The 23,886-nt window shown below is 61.6% G+C and overlaps 1 protein-coding gene across 1 annotated transcript in view; it reads left to right on the top strand.

Annotated features, from left to right (window-relative positions):
* Positions 1-22,001, top strand: part of BSN (bassoon presynaptic cytomatrix protein) — a 54,905-nt gene extending 32,904 nt beyond the window's left edge. Inside the window, exons 5-12 of the mRNA XM_087866694.1 lie at positions 1,160-1,627; positions 2,044-8,682; positions 10,766-12,842; positions 13,142-13,938; positions 14,069-14,168; positions 14,994-15,125; positions 15,393-15,447; positions 15,810-22,001. Coding sequence (XP_087722820.1) covers positions 1,160-1,627; positions 2,044-8,682; positions 10,766-12,842; positions 13,142-13,938; positions 14,069-14,168; positions 14,994-15,125; positions 15,393-15,433 — 10,254 coding nt within the window. The 3' untranslated portion in view covers positions 15,434-15,447; positions 15,810-22,001. The remainder of the gene's footprint in view (positions 1-1,159; positions 1,628-2,043; positions 8,683-10,765; positions 12,843-13,141; positions 13,939-14,068; positions 14,169-14,993; positions 15,126-15,392; positions 15,448-15,809) is intronic.
* The last annotated feature ends 1,885 nt before the right edge of the window (positions 22,002-23,886 follow it).

The raw sequence follows: 23,886 nt of genomic DNA, 5'->3' as shown, positions 1-23,886 counted from the left end.
CTCCTAATGGCCCAGCCTAGTGGCCAAGCTGCTGGTGGAAGCCTAAGTGTCTGGGCACCTGGGACGAGCAGCAGCAAGAAGGTCAGAGTGTCGTCTCTGCCCCCTCGTCTGGGGTGAGAGCAGGCACGGGTGTGTGGTTTCCCACCTCACCCCCTGTGGGCCATGGTAGGGCCTCCAGGAGTCCTGACTCTGGAGGAAATTCCTGGGAGATGTGCCCCCATCAGCCTCTGAACTACTGCAGAAATTACCCCCTCGGGGCCTGGGATGCTCAGACCTCACCCCTGCGCAGACAGCTGGAGCTCGGGGAATCAGGCTTGGTTTCTGGTGTTCTCGGACCTTCACCACTGCTACCCATGTCACACTTGGATGAGCAGTCTGGGGCTGTGGACTCCAGGAACGCTTCCTGCCAGCAGCCCCGGTGTCTGTCTTCATCCTGGCTGTGTCTCCAGCCCCCAGCACTGCGCCTGACAGAGGAGGTGACCCTGAGAGTGGTGGACTGATGGCCAAGGGTCTGGTCCCCACCCAGCTCTGGAGGAAGCAGGGCCCCTGACCTCAGTGCGGACACGCACGGTCCCCACTAGAGGAATATCCCAGAGCCCTGGGGGCAGGAGGAGGCTTCTGCTTGAGGGCCTTTGCTGACCTTGGACAGGGAGACTTGGGCTGGGGGATGTGGGCCGCCCCATCCTCCCAGCAGGGCTTCTCCCAGACAGCCTCCCCTGGCCCCAGGAGTCTGCAGCCTCCCAGCACAGCCCTTACTTGGGAAGGGTGTGTGGGGAAGGCTGGTGTGTGAGGCCACGCCTGGCTTGCAGGGGCTCTGGACTGCTGGACTCTACACCAGCCCCCCCTCTGCCCCAGACTTGCATGCTAACTGTAGCCTCCCCTCCCCGGCGGGTCTCCTTTTCTGGCTAGGTGAAAAAGCTCGCTATGGGGTGAGGAAGGGACCCTTCTTCTTGGTTTATCATTTGAATTCTGAAGGATGGGGAGGTGTGTCATTTGGGGGCAACAAATCTATCCGTCTTTTTCTCCTCGTGCCTTCAGTGTCATGCTTTGGAAGACGTTTTCCTGCTTACAGTTACAGAAATAGTCATGGAAATATTCTTTGAGTACTCCAGTGTCTTTGTGATTTTCATCAACCCCCTCCTCTTCCATTTCCTTACAGAAAACCGAGTGGCTCTGTCTGAACTGCCAAACTAAGCGGCTGCTAGAGGGCAGCCTGGGGGAGCCAACCCCCCTGCCACTGCCCACCTCTCAACAGCCCCCCGCAGGGGCCCCTCTCCGGGCGACAGGAGCAGCCCCTCCGAAGCAGAAAGGGCCACAGGGGCCGGGCCAGCCATCAGGCCCCCCGCCCGCCAAGGCCAGTCCCCTGCCCACCAAGGCCAGTCCCCTGCCCACCAAGGCCAGCCCCCAGTCCAAGCCCCTCAGGGCTTCTGAACCCAGCAAGACCCCGAGCGGTGCCCAGGAAAAGAAGCCAGGAATCCCAGCTAAAGCCGAGTCTGGGCCAAAACCACCTCCAGAGGCAACCCTACCTCCTGGGACTCCCAAAGGAAAGACAGGGGCCCGGAGGACTGAACCTGCCACCCCTGTCGTCAAGGCCGTTCCAGAAGCCCCCAAGGGTGGGGAGTCGGAGGTCAGTCCCACTCACTTCCCAGGGACCCTAGCTCTAAGGTGTGATGGTCTAGGGAAGGGCTTGGTTCTCTGGGACATAGGCCTGGGGCAGGCCCCTTGGGGCCGCGGAGGAGATAAGGGATGCCTGGATGAGGCCCTGGGGGGCCTGGAGCCTGTGAGTTCTAGGCTCGTCCTGTGTCTGGCACGTGGTTGGATGCTTTGGTGGGTTTTGCTACCATTAGATCTAATAAAGTTTCTCTTGGGGAACCTACGGCTCCTTGGGGTTTCTAAGGCCAGAGACATGGAGGAGGGTGGGCCATGATTCCTGGGAGGCGGAGGTCCCCTTCCTACGGGCCCTGGGTTGGACAGAGAGGGCTGGGCTTCCCCAGTGAGCTTTCTGCCACAAGCAGTCAAGTGTCTGCTTCTCCCCTGCCGCAGGAGCTGGCGGGCAAGCCGTACTCTCAGGACCTGTCTCGGAGTCCACAGAGCCTCAGTGACACGGGCTACTCCTCCGATGGCGTCTCCAGCTCCCAGAGTGAGATCACAGGCGTCGTACAGCAGGAGGTAGAGCAGCTGGACAGCGCGGGGGTGACAGGGCCTCGCCCGCCCAGCCCCTCCGAGCTCCACAAGGTGGGGAGCAGCATGCGGCCTTCACTGGAGGCCCAGGGCCCAGCCCCCAGGGGCGAGCAGAGCAAGCCACCCAGGAGCAGTGCTGTCGAACAGAAGCGGAGGCCCCACTCCTTGTCCATCATGCCCGAGGCCTATGACTCCGACGAGGAGCTGGAGGATATCCTGGAGGAAGGGGAAGACTCTCTGGAGTGGGGGCGCCCGAGGGAGCAGCAGGACACAGCTGAGTCCTCAGACGACTTTGGCAGCCAGCTGAGACACGACTACGTGGAGGACAGCAGTGAGGGTGGCTTGTCCCCTCTTCCACCGCAGCCCCCAGCCCGGGCAGCCGAACTGACCGATGAGGAGTTCATGCGACGGCAGATCCTGGAGATGAGTGCCGAGGAAGACAACCTGGAGGAGGAAGACGCCGTCCCCGTGGGGCCTGGCCTGGCCAAACATGGGGCCCAGAAGGGCGGCCCCAGGCCCCGGCCCGAGCCCAGCCAAGACCCAGCAGCTCCGCCCAAGAGACGTCTGCCGCACAACGCCACCACGGGCTACGAGGAGCCGCTGTCTGAGGGGGGCCCCGCCGATGCCAGCGACGGCACTGGGGCCCTGCAGGGGGGGCTCCGCCGCTTCAAGACCATTGAGCTCAATAGCACGGGCAGCTATGGCCACGAGCTGGACATGGGCCAAGGCCCCGACCCCAGCCTGGAGCGGGAGCCCGAGCTGGAGATGGAGAGCCTGACAGGCTCGCCTGAGGACCGCTCCCGCGGGGAGCACTCCTCCACGCTGCCGGCCTCCACGCCCAGCTACACTTCCGGCACCTCTCCCACCTCCCTGTCCTCCCTGGAGGAGGACAGCGACAGCAGCCCCAGCCGCCGGCAGCGGCTGGAAGAAGCAAAGCAGCAGCGCAAGGCCCGGCACCGCTCGCACGGGCCCCTGCTGCCCACCATCGAGGACTCCTCGGAGGAGGAGGAGCTGCGGGAGGAGGAGGAGCTGCTGCGGGAGCAGGAGAAGATGCGGGAGGTGGAGCAGCAGCGCATCCGCAGCACGGCCCGCAAGACTCGGCGAGACAAGGAAGAGCTGCGGGCGCAGCGGCGGCGCGAGCGCTCCAAGACTCCCCCGAGCAACCTGTCACCCATCGAGGACGCCTCCCCGACGGAGGAGCTGAGACAGGCGGCCGAGATGGAGGAGCTCCATCGCTCCTCCTGCTCCGAGTACTCGCCCTCCCCTTCCCTCGACTCGGAGGCCGAGGCCCTGGACGGCGGCCCCACCCGGCTGTACAAGTCGGGCAGTGAGTACAATCTGCCCACCTTCATGTCCCTCTACTCGCCCACGGAGACGCCCTCGGGCAGCTCTGCTGCTCCCAGCTCGGGCCGGCCCCTCAAGAGCGCGGAGGAGGCCTACGAGGAGATGATGCGCAAGGCCGAGCTGCTCCAGCGGCAACAGGGGCAGGGGGCAGTCGGCCCCTCTCAGCCCACTGGCCCCCGGAGCCAGGGCACCTTTGAGTACCAGGACACCCCCGACCAAGACTATGGCCGGGCCGCACAGCCCGCCGCCGAGGACACGCCGGCCAGCCTGGGGGCAGCCGTGTACGAGGAGATCCTTCAGACGTCACAGAGCATTGCCCGCATGCGGCAGGCCTCCTCCCGAGACCTGGCCTTTGCAGAGGACAAGAAGAAGGAGAAGCAGTTTCTGGATGCCGACAGTGCGTACATGGACCCGATGAAGCAAAATGGTGGCCCACTCACCCCTGGTACCAGTCCCACCCAGCTCGCTGCCCCTGTGTCCTTCTCCACCTCCACCCCCTCAGACAGTAGTGGTGGCCGAGTCATTCCTGATGTCCGTGTTACTCAGCATTTTGCAAAGGAGCCTCAGGACCCCCTCAAGCTTCACAGCTCCGCCGCCTCCCCCAGCTCTGCCTCCAAGGAGGTAGGCGTATCCTTCTCCCAGGGCCCTGGCACCCCAGCCACCCCAGCCGTGGCTCCTTGTCCAGCCGGCCTGTCACGAGGTTATATGACGCCGACCTCCCCAGGAGGCTCTGAGCGCAGCCCTTCGCCATCTTCGGTAGGCCACAGCTACGGACAGAGCCCGGCCACCGCAAACTATGGGTCCCAAACTGAGGAGCTACCCCAGGCCCCCAGCGGCCCCACTGCCAGTGGACGGGCTGCTAGAGACAAGCCCCTGAGTGTGAGTGATGGTGAGAGCGGCCCCCACAAGGCCTCCCGGGGGTATTCCTACTTCGCGGGCTCCAGCCCACCTCTGTCTCCATCTTCTCCTTCAGAGAGTCCCACATTCTCCCCTGGCAAGCTGGGCCTGAGGGCCACAGCCGAGTTCTCTACACAGACGCCAAGCCCGACCCCTGCCTTGGACATGCCTCGGAGCCCTGGTGCCCCGACCCCAGCACCCATGGTGGCTCAGGGCACACAAACGCCTCACCGACCCAGCACCCCTCGCCTGGTATGGCAGCAGTCCTCTCAGGAGGCCTTTATGGTCATCACTCTGGCATCAGAGGCCTCCAGCCAGACCAGGATGGTACATGCCAGTGCCTCCACCTCCCCAGTGTGTTCGCCCACTGACACCCAGCCCACCACCCACAGCTACAGCCAGACAACACCTCCAAGTGCGTCCCAGCTGCCCCCAGAGCCACCTGGGCCACCTGGCTTCCCACGGGCACCCAGTGCTGGTGCGGACGGGCCCTTGGCAGTATATGGCTGGGGCGCCCTCCCTGCTGAGAACATCTCCCTGTGCCGGATCTCCTCTGTCCCTGGAACGTCTAGGGTGGAGCCAGGCCCCAGACCTCCGGGCAGTGCTGTGGTAGACCTTCGCACAGCTGTCAAGCCCACGCCCATCATCCTTACTGACCAGGGCATGGACCTAACTTCTCTTGCCGTGGAAGCAAGGAAGTATGGCCTTGCGCTGGATCCAATCCCAGGACGGCAGTCAACTGCTGTGCAGCCTTTGGTCATCAACCTCAACGCCCAGGAGCAGACCCATGCCTTCCTCAGCACCTCCACCACCGTGAGCATCACCATGGCCTCATCTGTGCTCATGGCTCAGCAAAAGCAGCCTGTTGTCTACGGAGACCCCTTCCAGAGCCGGCTTGACTTTGGCCAGGGCGCGGGGAGCCCCGTGTGCCTGGCCCAGGTCAAGCAGGTAGAGCAGGCTGTCCAGACAGCCCCGTACCGAGGTGGGCCCCGTGGAAGACCTAGAGAGGCCAAGTTTGCCAGGTATAACCTGCCCAACCAGGTAGCACCTCTGGCCAGAAGGGACGTTTTAATCACTCAGATGGGCACTGCCCAGAGTGTTGGCCTCAAATCAGGTCCAGTGCCAGAGCCTGGTGCTGAACCCCACCGGGCTGCCCCCGCAGAGCTGCGGTCACACGCTATGCCCGGTGCCAGGAAGCCGCACACAGTGGTGGTACAGATGGGAGAGGGTGCCACGGGCACTGTGACCACACTGCTCCCGGAGGAGCCCTCAGGTGCCCTGGACCTCACCGGGATGAGGCCTGAGAGCCAGATGGCGTGCTGCGACATGGTGTACAAGTTGCCCTTCGGCAGTAGCTGCACGGGCACCTTCCACCCCACCCCCAGCGCACCTGAGAAGAATGTGGCAGACATCGCCCCACCCGGCCAGGGCGGGGGCCCCTTCTACAGTCCCCGGGACTCTGAGCCTCCCGAGCCCCCCGCCTACCGGGCACAAGGGGTGGCAGGGCCTGGGCCCCATGAGGAGCAGAGGCCCTACCCACAGGGCCTCCATGGCAGGCTGTACTCCTCCATGTCTGACACCAATTTGGCTGAGGCTGGCCTCAACTACCATGCACACAGGACTGGGCAGCTCTTCCAGGGCCCCGGCCGAGACTCCGCTGTGGATCTCAGCTCGCTGAAGCACTCCTACAGCCTGGGCTTCGTGGATGGACGCTACCTGGGGCAGGGCTTGCAGTATGGCTCCTACACAGACCTGCGTCATCCCACAGACGTTTTGACTCACCCGCTTCCCATGCGGCGCTACAGTTCAGTGTCAAACGTCTACTCCGACCACAGGTACGGCCCGCGGGGAGATGCCGCTGGCTTCCAGGAGGCCAGCCTGGCCCAGTACAGTGCCACCACCGCCCGTGAGATCAGCCGCATGTGTGCTGCCCTCAACTCCATGGACCAGTATGGAGGGCGGCATGGCGGCGGCGGCGGTGGCCCCGACCTCATGCAGTATCAGCCTCAGCCCGGGCCTGGGCTCAGCACCCCACAGGGTCTGGCTCCCCTCAGACCCGGCCTCCTTGGGAACCCCACCTTCCCAGAGGGCCACCCAAGTCCTGGGAACCTGGCCCAGTACCGGCCCACGGTAGGCCAGGGAACGGCAGTCAGACAGCTGCTGCCTTCCACAGCCACCGTGCGTGCAGCCGACGGCATGATCTACTCAACCATCAACACTCCGATTGCTGCAACACTGCCCATAACCACCCAGCCCGCTTCAGTACTGCGGCCCATGGTGCGCCGCGGCATGTACAGGCCTTACGTGTCTGGCGGAGTCACAGCCGTGCCGCTCACCAGCCTGACACGCATGCCCGTGATTGCACCCCGGATACCTCTTGGGCCCACAGGGCTGTACCGATATCCTGCGCCGAGCAGATTCCCCACTGCTTCCAGTGTTCCCCCTGCGGAGGGTCCTGTCTACCTGGGGAAACCCGCTGCGGCCAAGGCCGCCGGGGTTGGGGGCCCACCAAGGCCAGAGCTGCCTGCAGGGGGGGCTCGGGAAGAGCCTCTTTCCACAGCCACCCCTGCGGCCGCCAAGGAGGCCCTAGCAGCCCCAGCCCCAGCCCCGCTGGCTGGCCAGAAGCCCCCCGTAGACGCTGCTCCCGGGGGCGGCAGCGGGGCCCTCAGCCGGCCAGGCCTGGAGAAGGAGGACGCTGTGCAGGAGGAGCGGCAGCGCAAGCAGCAGGAGCAGCTGCTCCAGCTGGAGCGGGAGCGCGTGGAGCTAGAGAAGCTGCGGCAGCTGCGGCTGCAGGAGGAGCTGGAGCGGGAGCGCGTGGAGCTGCAGCGGCACCGCGAGGAGGAGCAGCTGCTGGTGCAGCGGGAGCTGCAGGAGCTGCAGACCATCAAGCACCATGTGCTGCAGCAGCAACAGGAGGAGCGGCAGGCTCAGTTCGCCCTGCAGCGCGAGCAGCTCGCACAGCAGCGTCTGCAGCTGGAGCAGATCCAGCAGCTGCAGCAGCAGCTGCAGCAGCAGTTGGAGGAGCAGAAGCAGCGGCAGAAGGCCCCCTTCCCCGCGGCCTGCGAGGCACCTGGCCGGGGGCCTCCCCCAGCTGCCCCGGAGCTGGCTCAGAATGGCCAGTACTGGCCACCTCTGAGCCACACAGCCTTCATCGCTGTGGCAGGACCAGAGGGGCCTGGGCAGCCTCGGGAGCCCGGGCTGCATCGGGGCCTCCCCAGCTCTGCGTCGGACATGTCGCTGCAGACGGAGGAGCCATGGGAGGCGGGCCGCGGTGGCATCAAGAAGCGGCACTCTATGCCTCGCCTGCGGGATGCCTGCGAGCCAGAGTCGGGCCCCGAGCCCTGCGGGGTCAGGAGAATCGCAGACAGCAGCGTGCAGACGGACGACGAGGAGGGGGAGGGCCGCTACCTCCTGACCCGGCGGCGCCGGGTGCGGCGGAGTGCGGACTGCAGCGTGCAGACTGATGACGAGGACAGTGCTGAGTGGGAGCAGCCCGTGCGCCGCCGCCGGTCCCGTCTTTCCCGCCACTCGGACTCCGGCTCCGACAGCAAGCATGATGCTGCTGCCTCATCGTCCCCTGCGGCGGCTGCCGCGAGGCCCATGAGCAGCGTGGGCATCCAAACCATCAGTGACTGCTCCGTGCAGACGGAGCCCGACCAGCTGCCCAGGGTCTCTCCGGCCATCCACATCACCGCTGCGACCGACCCCAAGGTGGAGATCGTCAGGTACATCTCGGCCCCCGAGAAGACGGGGCGCGGGGAGAGCCTGGCCTGCCAGACGGAGCCCGAGGGGCAGGCCCAGGGTATGGCCGGGCCGCAGCTTGTAGGGCCGACTGCCATCAGCCCCTACCTCCCCGGCATCCAGATCGTCACCCCAGGGCCCCTGGGCAGATTCGAGAAAAAGAAGCCGGATCCCCTGGAGATTGGATACCAGGCCCAGCTACCCCCGGAGTCCCTGTCACAGCTCGTGAGCCGCCAGCCTCCCAAGTCCCCCCAGGTCCTCTACTCACCGGTCTCACCCCTGTCCCCACACCGGCTCCTGGACACCTCCTTTGCTTCCAGTGAGAGGCTGAACAAGGCTCACGTGAGTCCCCAGAAGCACTTCACGGCCGACAGCGCTCTCCGCCAGCAGACGCTGCCTCGCCCCATGAAGACCCTACAGCGGTCCTTGTCCGACCCTAAGCCCCTCAGCCCCACCGCCGAGGAGTCTGCCAAAGAGAGGTTCTCCCTCTACCAGCACCAGGGGGGACTGGGTAGCCAGGTATGGGCACACGGGCTGGTCCAGGGTGGGACAGGGGTCTCTGTCTAGCCTGGGGGCGCCACAGGGAGGGGAACCCCCGGGGGGGGGGGGCGGTGGAGTCACCTCCGGCTCCAGAGGCCCAGAGGAAGGAGTTGAGGATGAGGACTGGAACTTCCTCAGTGCACACCCGGTGGAGCCGGCAGCCTGGCAAGGACATCTGGGCAAATGCACACTCGCACGCTGGCCCCCACAGCCACCCACCCAGATGCCACTGGAAACCTCAGCCTTCCCTCAGCACTGCCTCTTCACGGCCCATGCCTGGTCCAGCCCCTACCACCTCCCCCCAGACAGGGCCCCTCCCATTCCAAACCTCTACTGTGGATGTTGCCTTAGAAAATCAGCAACATGGACCCAGCTGGGCCGCTCCCTACTCCCCAGCCCCGGCCTGGCTGCCATGGCCCCAACAGGAAGCCCAAGCCTCTGGGCCTAGCATTCGAGGTCCATCCCAATAGGCTGCAGGGTGCTCTTGGTCTTATCTTGTCCCCTGCCCCTCTCTGGCCTTCAATAAATCTGCTTACACTCCTGTCTGCTCCCCTAGGCAGGGAACCCTGCAGCATAAACTTACCCTTGCCTGTGGCTTTAGTTGCCAAAGGGTGCCCTGGGACTGAGTGAGGTGGCCTGCTGTGGGCTGCTGCGCAGGGGGAGATGGGAGTTGCAAGGGCCTAATGCCAAGGATTTTGAGTGCCAGACTGAGGAGTGTGGGCTTTTCTTACAGGCCCTTGGAGCCTCTGGAGGTTTTAGGCAGTTGAGACAGGGCAAGATGGGGTTTTTTGTTTGTTTGTTTTTTAAGCTTTTATCTATTTATTTGAGAGAGAGAAAGTATGAGCGGGGATAGGGGCAAAGGGAGAGGGAGAAGCAGACTCCCCACTGAGCAGGGAGCCTGACATAGGGCTTGATCCTAGGACCCTGGGATCATGACTTAACCGAGTGAGCCACCCAGGCATCCCACGAAAGTTATTGTTAAAGGCCCACCCATTGTTCTAAGGTTCTGAGGCACACTATCATTTCCTTTACGATGACATGTGGTGAGAGTGGGTGGGAGGTTTTTATGTAGTTTCTTGGCAAGGTAAAAAGTAAGAAGCCCAATGTCAGACCCTAGTGTATTTTGGGGACTTGGGTGGTCCATAAAAACCCAAAGGCCTGGAGCACCCTGGGAAGACCAGGAGCTAGAGACGAAGGCCCTGGTGTAAACCTTCCAGCAGTGTGGACCTTCGGGCAACGTGGCACATGAGGGCGGGTGAGGAGAGCTGCGTGGAGGGCAGAGTTAGGGAGCCTGGACCAGGAAGCCATGCAGCCGGAGATCGGGCCGGAGGGGCCTTGGAGGGGAGCTGGCAGTCCCAGAGAGCGGTGGGCTCGCAGCGATGTGGAAAGAAGTGGGGGCCAGGCTGAGAGCAGAGTCCAGAGGGTTTGGCAGAGGGTGGCGCAGGGCCGCTGGGTGGACAGGTGGCTGAGTTGCAGGTCACTTAGAAGAGGAGTAGGGCAGGAGGCAGGAAAAGACCCAGAGCCTGCAGTAACTGACATTCAGTCAGCATGTGCCCTTTCCCATGATCCTCCAGGGAGCCTGCTGGGCACCCAGGAACCATTCTATTTCTGTCCATGGCCCTCTACTGTCCTTGGTCCCCACTGGCTGCTAGACCTAACCTCAGAGCCAGAGTGTACCCTCCTCACCTCAGGACACTCAGTGGGAGACAGAGGGTGGCCAGCCCACAGGACACAGGCAGGGATTCTCGGAGCCCCCATGTACTAGGGGTTCTCAGAGGCAGGCCAGTCCTGGAGACCAGCACAGAGGGGTATCTGCTGCTCCCCTCCCCTGCTGCTGCCCAGAGTGCTGGGAGGGTAAAGGGCTGTGAAACGATCGCTGGCCAGTGGTGATCTCCACCAGTGCGGGAACAGGGCGGGCCTCAGGGCTGCCCAGTGAATCAGAGCACCCACTGTATGGAGGCCAGCCTCTGCCCCAACCCAAGCCAGGGCTCTTCCACCTTTTGCCCCACCAAGTCACCCACACCTTGGGTCTCAGTGCTGCCCGCCCTTCCCTCTGTCTCAGGTGTCGGCGCTGCCACCCAACGGCCTGGTCCGCAAGGTGAAGCGGACACTGCCCAGCCCCCCTCCAGAGGAGGCTCACCTGCCCCTGGCTGGCCAGCCCCCCCCACAGCTGTATGCGGCCAGCCTGCTGCAGCATGGACTGGCGGGGCCCACTGCTGTCCCTGCCACCAAGGCCAGCCTGCTCCGGGAGCTGGACCGCGACCTGCGGCTGGTGGAGCATGAGTCCACCAAGCTGCGCAAGAAGCAAGCAGAGCTGGACGAGGAGGAGAAGGAGATCGACGCCAAGCTCAAGTACCTGGAGCTGGGCATCACGCAGCGGAAAGAGTCTCTGGCCAAAGACCGGGTTGGCCGTGACTACCCGCCCCTCCGTGGGCTTGGTGAGCATCGTGACTACTTGTCGGACAGCGAGCTCAACCAGCTGCGGCTCCAGGGCTGCCCCACTCCTGCCGGCCAGTACGCAGACTTCCCTGTCACTGCCGCTGCTCCTGCCACCCCCTCCGGCCCCACTGCCTTCCAACAGCCCCGGTTCCCACCTCCAGCCCCGCAGTACTCTGCAGGCAGTGGTGGGCCAACTCAGAATGGATTCCCGGCCCACCAAGCACCCACCTACCCTGGCCCCAGCACATACCCAGCACCCGCCTTTCCTCCTGGCACCAGTTACCCAGCTGAGCCTGGCCTGCCAGGCCAACAGGCTTTCCGTCCCACGGGCCATTATGCAGCCCAAACACCCATGCCAACCACACAGAGCACTCTCTTCCCAGTCCCGGCCGACAGCCGTGCCCCCCACCAGAAGCCACGCCAGACGTCACTAGCCGACTTGGAACAGAAGGTGCCCACTAACTATGAGGTGATTGCCAGCCCTGTCGTGGCCATGTCTTCAGCCCCATCTGAAACCAGCTACAGCGGCCCAGCAGTGAGCAGCAGCTATGAGCAAGGCAAAGCTGTGGAGCTGCCCCGGGCCAGTGACCGGAGCAGCGTGAGCCTGAGCTCCACCTCCACCTACCCCTCTGACTCCCACTACACCAGCCTGGAGCAGAATGTCCCTCGCAACTATGTGATGATTGATGACATCAGTGAGCTGACCAAGGACAGCACCTCCACTGCCCCTGAGAGCCAGCGACTGGAGCCCCTGGGGCCGAGCAGCAGTGGGCGTCCTGGGAAAGAGCCCGGAGAACCAGGCATCCTGGAGGGGCCTGTACTGCCCTGCTGCTACACCAGAGGGGAGGAAGAATCCGAGGAGGACTCTTACGACCCCCGTGGGAAGAGTGGCCACCACCGGAGTGTGGAGAGCAATGGCCGACCCACCAGTGGCCACTACTACAGTGACAGTGACTACAGACATGGGGCTCGAGCAGAGAAGTATGGTCCAGGCCCCATGGGGCCCAAGCATCCCTCCAAGAGCCTGGCACCAGCTGCCATCTCCTCAAAGCGCAGCAAGCACCGGAAGCAAGGCATGGAACAAAAGATCTCCAAGTTCTCACCTATCGAAGAGGCCAAGGACGTGGAGTCGGATCTGGCCTCCTACCCCTCCCCGGCTGTCAGCAGCAGCCTGGCCTCTCGGGGCAGGAAGTTCCAGGACGAAATCACGTACGGGCTCAAGAAGAACGTGTATGAACAGCAAAGGTACTATGGGGTGTCCGGCCGGGACCCAGTGGACGAGGATGACCGCATGTACGGAGGAAGCGGCCGGTCCCGAGTGACATCAGTGTACGGTGGGGAGAAGCTGTCCGGCCATGACTTCAGTGGTCGGGGCAAGGGATATGAGCGGGAACGAGAAGCCGGGGAGCGACTTCAAAAAGCGGGCCCCAAGCCCTCGTCCCTGAGCATGGCGCACGGCCGGGCCCGGCCCCCCATGCGGAGCCAGACCTCCGAAGAGGAGAGCCCTGTCAGCCCCTTGGGGCGGCCCCGCCCTGCCGGCGGCACCCTTCCTCCTGGGGACACCTGCCCACAGTTCTGCTCCAGCCACTCCATGCCTGACGTCCAGGAGCATGTCAAGGACGGGCCTCGGGCCCACACATATAAGCGTGAGGAGGGCTACATCCTGGATGACTCCCACTGCGTAGTTTCCGACAGCGAAGGTAATGGCAGCCAGGGGTGATTTCTGCAGCTGCTCAGCACCCTGGGGGGCCTGCCCGCCCATGGGGCCCTGGGCCCTGAGATGTCCCAGAGGGGCCCGACTTGGCGCCTCAGCCAGTGGGCCCTGCTGCAGGCAGCTCCACCTGCGCCCTGGCCCTGGTTGTGGGGGGGCGGGCTGGGGGCCTAGTGTGAATGCTTATGGCTGTGGCGCCCACTCTCTGGTCTCCTTGCATGGCTTCAGCTGGGCCTCCCCCTGCGGCCAGCCCGGGGGTTGATGGTGTTCTGTTTTTGGTCTCTGAAGCGTATCACCTGGGCCAGGAGGAGACAGACTGGTTTGATAAGCCCCGGGATGCCCGCTCTGACCGGTTCAGGCACCACGGGGGCCATGCAGTCTCCTCCTCCTCCCAGAAGCGAGGCCCTGCCAGGCACAGCTACCACGACTACGATGAGCCCCCCGAGGAGGGCCTGTGGCCACATGATGAAGGCGGCCCGAGCCGCCACACCTCAGCCAAGGAACACCGGCACCACAGTGACCACGGGCGGCACTCAGGCCGCCACGCTGGCGAGGAGCCGGGCCGGCGTGCTGCCAAACCACACACTCGGGACCTGGGTCGCCACGAGGCCCGGCCTCACCCTCAGCCCAGCCCTGCCCCGGCCATGCAGAAGAAGGGTCAGCCTGGGTACCCCAGCTCCGCTGAGTACTCACAACCGTCCCGAGCTCCGTCAGCGTACCATCATGCCTCTGACAGCAAAAAGGGCTCCCGGCAGGCCCACGCGGGGCCCACGACACCACAGCCAAAGCCAGAACCCCAGCCACAGCCGCAAGGTCGGCAGGCAGCTCCCGGGCCACAGCAGTCACAGCCACCGCCATCGAGGCAGACCCCCTCAGCGACAGCATCGCGCCAGCCACAGACACAGCAGCAGCAGCAGCAACAGCCAGGTCTCGGGATGCAGCCCCCTCAGGCGGCCCCGGCACAGGCTCGGCTGCAGCAGCAGGGCCAGCCAGCCGCCCGGGGCCCAGCCCCCGCTGCCGGCCAGCCAGCAGGGAAGGCCCAGCCAGGCCCCACGACAGCCACAGGCCCCCAGCCAGCAGGACCGGTAAGTAGGGCCCCAGCACGCGGATCCTACCCAGGGCCAGTGCTGCGCTGCAGCTCGGACACGCCCTCGGTTTCGGGCTGCGCGTGGCAGAGTGTAGGACAGCATCTCAGCTGTGGGTTCTGTGTTGCAGCCCCGGGCAGAGCAGGCAAATGGCTCTAAAGGGACAGCCAAGGCACCCCAACAGGGGAGGCCTCCTCAGGCCCAACCACCACCAGGACCTGGACCTGCAGGTGAGCCTATATTTGGGTGCCCTCAGCTATGGCCCAGAATTCCCGGTCTGCCCTCTCCCTACACCCACCGGTGCCCTGAGCTTCCCTGCACCGCATACCCACACTGCACCCTGAGAAGGTGCCCAGGGGTCTGCAGACCTTCCCAACAGAAAACAAGCCTGGGGTTAGAATGAGCTAGTGGTTGGGCGCCTGGGTGGCTCAGTGGGTTGGGCAGCCCAGTCCTGGTTTCAGCTCAGGTCATGATCTCATGGCTCGTGGGATGTGGGATTGAGCCCTGCATCAGGTTCCACACTCAGGAGTCTGCTTGAGGATTCTCTCCCTCTGCCCCTCCTGCAGCCTGTATGTGTGTGTGTGTGTGTGTGTGTGTGTGTGTGTGTGTACACATGCGCGTGCTCTCTCTCTCACTCTTTCTTTCTCCCTCTCTCTGAAATAAATAAATAAATCTTAAAAAAAAAAGAATGAGCTAGTGGGGTCACCAGCACTGGGGTCCTCAGGCCCAGGCAGCTCTGGGCAGGGAACCTGGAAGGGACTGGCGAGTGCAGGGCCAGGACAGGAGCTAATTATCGTCTCTTTCCTTCCCCTTCTCTCCTCCCTTCTGTCTTCCCATCCTCCTTTTCTCCTTACTTACTTGCCTAAACTTCCCTTCTTCTGCTTCCTTCCACCTCTCTAACTTCCTGTTCTTACTTCTCTCTCTTCATTACTCTCTCCTTCATCCTTACCCTCCCACCTCACAGCTGCCCTATGTTCAGACCCCTCAGGGCTGTTCTCCCACTCAGAGCCTGAAGGGCCAAGCCTGCCTCCTGACGGTGGTTTCTTTCCCCGCAGGCATGAAGGCCGGAGCCAGGCCTGGAGGGACCCCGGGGGCTCCTGCCGGCCAGCCAGGCGCCGATGGTGAGAGTGTGCTCTCCAAAATCCTCCCTGGTGGGGCAGCAGAGCAGGCCGGCAAGCTGACGGAAGGTAGGCACTGCCTGCAGCCGGGTCTGTGGTGGGCCGCAGCTCCAGGGCCCTACTGTGGCCGAGGGTGGGTCTGGGAAATGACTCCAGGCTCGGCCAGTCAGCCACAGGCCAGCCTCAAGTCTACCTACTGCTGCCCAGTGGCTCTCGGGGTGGGGGTGGGGGGGCGGTGTCCCTGCCCCTTGGGCTTTCTTCACTGTGCCAAATGGCTCCAGTAGGAGGGGGTCCAGTCCAATTTCCTGACGCCTCTCTCCTTTTTCTATGTCACAGCTGTCTCTGCTTTTGGCAAAAAGTTCTCCTCATTCTGGTGACCATGCCCTGCAGGGTAAGTATGAGTTGCCTAGACCCAGCCTCCCTTCATGTGGTGGTCCCGAGGGATCCTCTAGGAGGAGTCTGGTCTTCAGCAGTGGGTGATGTGGCCAGAGCTGCAGTATCCTCTCCTGTGAGTGGGGGAGGAGGAGGAAGAGGAGGAGGAGGAGGGCCCCAATGCACAGATGCCCTAACATGGGGCCAACTCAGTAGAGGTCCCAGCAAAGGGAAGCTAGGGCCAACATCCCCTTGTCCATTTCCACCACCCCCTACCACCCCCACCCCAGGGCTCTCACAGCCTTGAGTTGGCTTTAGTTTGTAGGTAGGGCCCCCTGGGATGCGGCTCCTCCCCAACCCTCCTCTGTAAATACTCCACAGGCTCTTGAAGAGATGAAGGGAGATGATATCATTGCTGTGGAAAAATCTCTGGAGTCAGAGGCCTGGGCACAGCTCTGGACTCTGCGTATAACAGTGAGTGTCAGGTCCAGGGTAGGGTGGGGCAGAGGAAGGGGTGAAGGTCCAAGGCTTGGCTGACCAGTGCCACATAGCTCTTGCAAGCGTAAACTGGGCGGACGCTGGTGGGCTTCCTTCAGCTGTGTGGGGTCTGCAGCTGCCTGACAGGCAGAGACCCTGAGCTGGCTGAGAAGACTCAGGTAGCAACCTTGAGGAAGGCCAGCTGTGCCCCTCAGCTTGGGGGCTGCATGCTGAGCACTGATTCCAAAGCCCCTTCCCTGAGGCGGGTCCTGGTGACTTTGCTCCAGACAGTCGGGTAAGGCCAGAGTCCCCAGCCCTGCAGAGCTTAGCAGCCACGGGCGTGAACTTCAAACACTGTTGGCTTCACAGTCTGCGCTCCTGTCCGGCAAGATGGAAGAGCAGAATGAGGAGTGAGGCAGACGGGACTAGAACAGAGAGGAGAGGGAGGTCACTGGACAGGCGGTCTCAGCCCCCAACCAGGTCAGCCCAGGGAGAGAGTGGAAGGGCCTCCGCCTGGGAGCCCAGCTCTGTCTGGGCTGCAGTGACCAACACAGGGTGAGAAGCCTCCTCCTGGAGCCCTGTCTGGCCTCAGCCCAGCCTCTGTGGTAGAAGACGAGGCGGTGCGTCGTCCTGGAGGGCAGGGACAGTAGCCTGGCTAGTGGCGCTGCTCTGTGCACAGCCAGGGACCATCTTTACCCTTCCGTAACCCTGGGGCCGTCTCCCTTCCCTTCCTTTGCCGCCTCTCAGCTTCAGAGGACAGAGGTTCGGGTGCTTCTCGTGGTGAGCAGGCGTGTGCGTGGCAGGGCCAGAGAGTCAGCAAGCAAATCCCAAGGGAGCCCGGACCAGGACTGCTTATAGGAAGGAGTGGGGTGTAGTTTCCAAAGGGCTGCCTGTCTCTAGGGGAACAATGGGGGCACCAGAAAGGTCCAGTCTTCCATCCGGTTATCCATTTATTCCACAAATGTTTGTCAGGCCCTAGGTGGGTGCCAGGCCCTGTTCCAGGTGCTACGGTTACAGCAGGGAACAAAAGCAAGTCCCTGCCCTCCGAAGCTGACAGTCCATTTAAGGGGGACGGAGAATAAATAAGCTAAAAACATAAAGAGATTAAAAAGGTGATTTCTGAAGGTGGGAAGTGTTATGAAGCCAGTGAGGCAGGGTTATGAGTCACTGGGGCTGCTCTGAAGAAAGTGGTCAGTGTGAGGTAAGCCAGAGGCCGCAGAACGTTGGGATGGGACAGGCGGGCTTCAGGAGCGGACAAAAGGCCAGCACAGCCAGCGCCACAGCAGAGGGAAAAGGTGGTCAGGGGTGAAGTCCGCGGGGTGGGAGCCAGCTCGGGTGGGCTTTGTAGGCCAAAGTAAGGAGCCTGGAATTTATTCTAATTTCAGTAGCCACTGCGCGGCACCCCCAGCGTTCTTCCGGCCTTCAGCCCAGACAGCAGGCTCCCCACCGCTTTCCCGCCCAGCCAGATGTTTCCTCGGAGTTGCCCCGGAACAGATGTGAAATCAGAAATTGTGCTGAAGGGAAGGAGGGGCAGCCCATCGGCCAGGTCCCTGGCGGAACCCACCCTGGGCTTAGGGCTTAGGGCTAGGGCTCCGTCACTGAGGAGCGAAAGGAACCACGCGGCCTGCCACACAACCTGGGTGGCCGCCGAGACCACTACCTTTGTAGTTTAAGGGGTCTCCCTCGAGTTCTGGCGTTTGGCCAACCATTGGGCCAAGCGATCAGCGCTTCTGTGAGGGACCATCTCCTGGTGTCTTCTATGGCCATTTCAGAAGCGGGCTGGGAGAGGCTGGCCCTTCTAAACGAAATCCCATCTTCCTCACTCTGAAGCACATTCTGTTCTATTCAAGAAATGTCCCTTCCTGGCCAACTGGATTCTTCTTGCTTCCCGTCCTTCTCTTTGTTAGCTCAAAATTGCTCAAGCATCCATCTCCCCAAGGCTCCATGGACGGGGTCCCCCTGGGGGAGGGGGAGTCGGGCCAGCAGGCGCATGGCTGGCCACCGACCAAGAGGAGGGTAGGGCTGGGAAACAGCCGTCCACCGTTCTTGACGACACCCTTCTTTCTTTCCTTCTTTCCCTCCCCCTCCCTCCTTCTCTCCTCCAAGCATCTGCGATCTGGCAAACCCTTGGCCCAAAGACTCACAGCAGGTGGGACGTGGCAGGCAGGCCTCAGTTGAGGACGGGATGTTTTCTAACAGCAGCTGCCCGGGTGAAGCATCTGCGGGACATGTTGGGACCACTGGCCTGGGGGACCTGTGATTGTCTTTCCAGAGACCCTGCTCTCCTCAGGGCACCACCTTCGAGGCCTAGCCTTCGCTGGGAGGGAGGAGCCCTCTCCGGACACCCTGCCACTGCGGCAGTCCTGCTGCTCTTCCCACAGCCGCCTCTCCGCGGCCCGGCCAGCCAGGCTTCCTATGCGTTATACACAGAGTTTGGGCGCAGGCTGCCTGTTTCTGACGGATGCTGCCCTCCCTCCACGATGCCAGAAGTTTTTCCACAGCCTTGGAGAGGGGCTTTGACTGAGGGCTGGGGGCCCCGGGCTCCGTTTCCTTCACATTCCAGCTGGCCCAGATCCCTCTGTGGCCACAGGGCCCTGCTCCCCTCACCCTGCCCTCTAGGTGACATCGGAGCAGACCTCCGTGTGGCTAGTGTGGGGTTGGGAGAACTTTACAAACACTAGGACCTAACACTGTCTCATCGCTGAAATAAGAGGCCATAGCACCGAAAAGCAGCGTGGGCACCGGCTGAGGCTTCTCCCAGCCCATGGGTGGCAGCATGCTAGCATGCCTGCCACCATCTCAAAGCCATCCCCCCACCCCCCAGCCATCGTGAGCATCCCAGCGGCACCGCCATTGTCTCGACCAGCCAGTTCGTACACCTGGGGATTTCTTTTGATTTCGAGAACAGCCTTAATCATTTCAGTTTGATTTACGTGTATACCTCATAAGCATTTTTCTTTTTCTCCTTCTCCCCCTTCTCTCTTTTTCTTTGCTCACCTCCTTGCCTCTCCCCTCCACCACCACCTGAGACTGATGGTTTGGTTTCCTCTCTGCTCTGCCCCTGCTCAGCACAGGGAGAATGTTGACTCAGAAGCAATAGGGGGCAGCAGGCCACCAAGAGCACAACCCCAGGGCGAGGTCTAGGGAGGCCCCTCAGCCCGCCTCTGTTTACTGTGCAATCCAGTCCTTCTTAAGCCATCACCAGTGGGCATGCTCAGAGCAGAGGGGCCAGGGCTTCTGCCAGCCAAGGGCCGGGCCCAGAGCCCTGTGCTGGGGAGTATGGCACCGTCCACCCGCCTGGCGGACTGGGTGGCATTCCTCCCCAAGGCCCTTACCTTGGGGGCCTCCCTTCCTCTTGGGCACCCCCACCAGTCTCATCTAACGTTCTATGCAATGAAATATAAACCCTCAAAGACAACTGTTAATATTTAATAAATTCCATGTTATGTATAAGGAGTCAATTGCAAACGAGCAATTGAGAAACTGGATAGATATGCTCATATCAAACCCCCCCGCCCCTGCTCCCACCGTGTGTGTGAAATTCTCAGTCTGTGGCATGTTTGACCTGTGGCAGGACTCGCTGCTGCCAGGTGAGTCACCGCCTGTCCTGCAGTGGAGCATGCACAGCTCGCAGCCTTTTTGCACGATTTCATCCATTTTAAATGCTCGACCCTCTTGCTTGGGAGTTCTTTTTGCCTCAGAACCTCTCCTTCCGGAGTGCTTCTAGCTGACTTCTGCACGAGCTAGTGAGGACCTGCTGGAATTGTTGCCTGAGCGTGCCAGGCTGTGGGGCAGGCAGTGCAGGGCCTTGTGTGCCCTGCGGGTTTCACAGACCAAGACGACAGGCGAAAAGAAGCCTCTGGAGTAGACACGCTGGTGGGGCCCACACAGGAGTGTGTGTGCGAACATTCTGAAGGTTTGCTGTAAGATTTCCATCTGTAAGTTGCTCTCCCTCTTATCCCATTCCTGAGCAGGGGCGTCTGGCCACCCCTTTCAGTGGGACATGGCTCAGGCACAGAGCTGGGCTGTGTCTTTGGCCGGAGAGACACAGAGGCCAAGGGCAGGGTCTGGCTATGTCCTAGAGACCCTAGCTCCTGACTACACCTGCTCCATTCCTCTCCTTTGTAGCTGGGCGGCTCTGAGGTCTGTGAGCCAAGAGATAGAGGCTGGGGCGAGGGGGTCAACAGGTGCTCAGGAAGAGCTAGACCTCTGGCACTTGTGGCAAGGACAGCTGACAATGTCCTCTTGGACCGGAGCAGGTGTTCCATGGACAGTAGCTTCACGCTGAGTTTCTTGGGAAGCTTCTCAATAGCAAAATTCACAGAAGGTTCTGTTGTGACCCTTTTTCCATCTGTCCCCAGGACCTAAACTCCCTGCCCACCCTTGTCCCTGAAGCCCAAGTGTCCCACTGCTCCTCAGCTTCTCTCTGAGCTGGCAGTGCAGCAGGCAGTGACTACCTGACCCCTCGAGGCCTGGCCTTCCTCCAGTTTGCTCTGGTTTGCACCATGCATTTCTCAGGGGTCCACATTTCTCATGCTTTCCAATAAGGTCTACGCAGTCCTTCAGAGGGGGATCCTGGCCCACCTCTGGCAGCCGTGGATGAGACAGGAGGCTGTCGACCTCTGTTTTGGGCCTGTGACCCTGGTCCTCCTGGAGTGGGGCTTCACCCATCCCCAGGACACCTGCCTCATCCCAGAGATCAGGCCTGGGCTGTAAGAGCCCATCTGAGCAAGGGCTAAGGGAGGCCACTATCCATCACCTCTGACTACCCAGGGCCAGGTCTGTGTGGGGATGTGCCTGGTGGCTGGATACATGAGGGACCAAGGCAGTAATCCTTCCCATGAAGGGCCAGGGGATGGGACCAGGAACAGGCAACAGGCAGGGAGATGGCAGCAGGTCCACCTCCATCAGGCCCGGTCTCAGGCTCTAAACGTTGACTTTTTCTCAAATTTCCTTTCTGACCAAGCCCTCTGAGTTTGAACTTTCTGACATCTGCCACTCCCCACTCCCAAGCTACCCACAGGACACATCTGTACCCATCACCCTGTGTGAAGGTGGCTGGAGCAGGCCTGTCTGGGCTACAGGTGTCCTGACCCCTGTGTCGATGCAGCTGTGGCTCTGGGGGCACTGCAGTCAGAGGCTGAGGGACCAGCATTGGGTGCCTTGGGCGGTGGGGAGCATTGAGCACATCTCCCAATGAGCAAAGAGTCTCTGGGATGCAGTCCAGGCCTTCTCTACACCTGCCTCCCCAGTGTCATGAGCAAGGGCACTGTCTCTGCTCACTCCAGGGCCCCATGCACTCACTTCACAGCGACACCTCCCCTCCCACCCACCCACTTAGTCCTCGGGAAGAGAATGGGGTCTCGGGGCCCATAATGAGAGGGCAGCAGTGGCAGTAACTATGGCCTGTCTTCTGGAGCCTGTGGGGAGTTTTCCAGGCAGATACTTGGCCATGGCAGCATAGTCCTGGCCTATTGGCCCTTCCCCCTGCCCTCATGCCACCCTCCCCCCATTCTGTAAATACTTGTCATCGTGGACTCCGACAGGGTCAGAGGGACAGGCCTGACCAACTGAAACTCCTCAGAGCTATCATCTCTGTCTCCCTGGGTACCAGCAGCCCTGCTGCCACACGCACTGGGGTGGCGCTGGAGAGCCATGGAAATCGTGAGATACTGTGTGTGTATGCATGTGAACAAGCGTGTGAATGTGTATGTGTGTGCGTGTCCGCCTCCTCATCCAGCCTCTGGGATCAAATCAGCTCCTGCTCTACAAGCGCAGTGCCCTGGAGAGCGGCGGCTGCCCAACGCCTTTCCTCTGCTAGCTTCCATGTCTTGTTTTTGCTTTCTCCTCCCTCCCTCCCTCCCTTTCTTACCTTCTCTCCTTTATTTGAGGGGGGGAAGAGTGCTGTACAAAGTCAAACAAACAAGTTTACAGTTGTAAGTGCAATGACCCGAGTCCTCCACATGACCTTGTGAATTGTGTGCCGTCCTCCTGTGCTCTGTGAGAACTCGTGGTACTTCGGTGTCCCTCCCCCTGTATTGTGACAAGGTAATTCTGTGGTATCAGAATAAAAGGACTTGATACAAACAACCTACAGACTGTCTCTGGGATGCTTTCTGCAGTGGGAAGGCTGAGCCCGAGGACCAAATTCCCAACCCTGGGATAATCCTGTCCATTCACAGTCAAAGGGAGAATGAAAGTGCTGGCAAGGCCGTGGCTGTATCTACACCAAGCCTGCCAAAAACAACGGGCCCTCCACAAAGACTCCCCCGGGGCAGGTCCCAAGTGTGGACCTGGAGGGAGCAGCTAGTTCCCTGTGCAGGCCTCTGTGTCCAGGCGGCGCAGCTTTCTGGGGCCTGGTTCCTGGTGAGCCAGGTGAGCAAGTGCTGCCCCCTGGTGCTGCCCGCAAGCACTACACCTGTCTGCCTTGCTGTGTCTCCTTCAATCCCTCAACTCTTAGAGGCTGCCAGACGGTAGTCCTTCCCCAAAAGGATGGGAGAACCTCCTTACCAAAGAAACCCAGAGCTGCTAGAAGAGCTTTTTAAATGCAGATAAAGAAAAGAGTATCAGCCTCACCTCTGACCTTCCTCCAGAGTTAGTATCTTGACGTAGGTCCTTCCTGTCTGTGTTTTTCTTTTTCATCTTAAATAGAAGCCAGAAGGTGTAGTACCTTCTGTTTTCTAGCCTCCTGTTTATTTCTGCATGTTCATCCCAGGTAATTAGGTGTTTACCCTCCAATGCCTGGATTCCAGACAGCTGCACGATGAGTTTATATATAGCCAGTCTACAGTACACACCCTGCCAGGCACCATGGTTTTGGTTTTCCTTAATATAATATACAACGCTGTGATGAACATCCTAGTTTCCAACCTTTACACTCAGATTGGTGGCTGTGGTCACCCTTTCTGCTTAGTTCTGGCCTTGACAGGCCTGTACATACTCAGTGCCCACAAATGCAAGCGGCCTCAGAAAGTGGGGACTGTTTTTACTTAACTAGTCCGATGTGGTTGATGGGGAAGCGGAAGCTGCAGGCCAGGCAAGTGGGGATCTCAGTCAGAGGCAAGGCGGGGCGGGATGCAGGAAGCCAGGTCTCTGAGGTGTGGAAGACCAGCCAGGCTCAGGGTATATGGAGTAGGAGATATCCCTACTAGCCCGACTGGTGCCTAGTCTCTCCTGCTCCTCCCTGCCATCAGAGCCCACCCAGTTCTGTGCCACTTTGCTGAGGGAGTCTGCCTGCCTGGCCAGGTTCTCCTGTCCACAGGAAGCTCTTTGATTCTGGGTGGAGTCTGACCCCCGCCAGGCCCTCTGCACCCAAGAGCTTTGGACGAGGCCTGGGGAGGCAGGCAGAAACCCACCAGCTCGCGATTCCCAGCAAGGGGCCACTGGGCAGGGCAGTTAGGGCTGCAGGGACAGATAGCTCTTGGGGTAGGCCTGGTGGCCGATAAACCCAGGCGACACCCTGAGAGCTCAGCAACCGCCCTTCTTTGCCCTGCAACCCAGGGCTCTGCGCGCTCCTCTCCCCAACCGCCTCGGAGCCCCTCCAGGGCAGGGACTGGCACCTGCTGGTGAATGTTTGCCTCGTAATGAACTAGGAGGGAGCCAAAAGTCAGCCCCAGGGCTGGCTGCCTGTGAAGCCTGTTGGGGCAAGCTTCGGCTCCTACCTCGTCTCTCCGAGCCACGCCCTCATCGCCGTTTCTTCGAACCTACCCTCACTGGGCTCCGCCCCCGCCCCAGCTTCAAAGATCCATTAATCTGCGTCCCTCCCAAGCCGCGTCCTTCTTAGGGTCCACGCCCGTCCGACCTAGCATATTTCAGCTCACAGGGTATTCCAGACTCAGGCCTCGCCTCCTGCCCACGCGGGCCACGTCTTCGGTCACAGGCCTCGCGCAGCCTAGAGACCGATCCTGTATTCCGTTTCCGAGAGCCAGCCCTTCTCCTCGGACGCCCTACTCCCTCCCCTCCCAGCACCAGGCCTGGAACT

The sequence above is a fragment of the Ursus americanus genome, chromosome 14 (assembly GCF_024610735.1).
Source record: "Ursus americanus isolate L20-20 chromosome 14, mUrsAme1.1.p, whole genome shotgun sequence".
NCBI lineage: Eukaryota > Metazoa > Chordata > Mammalia > Carnivora > Ursidae > Ursus > Ursus americanus.
Note: the sequence above shows the minus strand (reverse complement) of the source record. Positions and strands in the feature narration are given on the sequence as shown.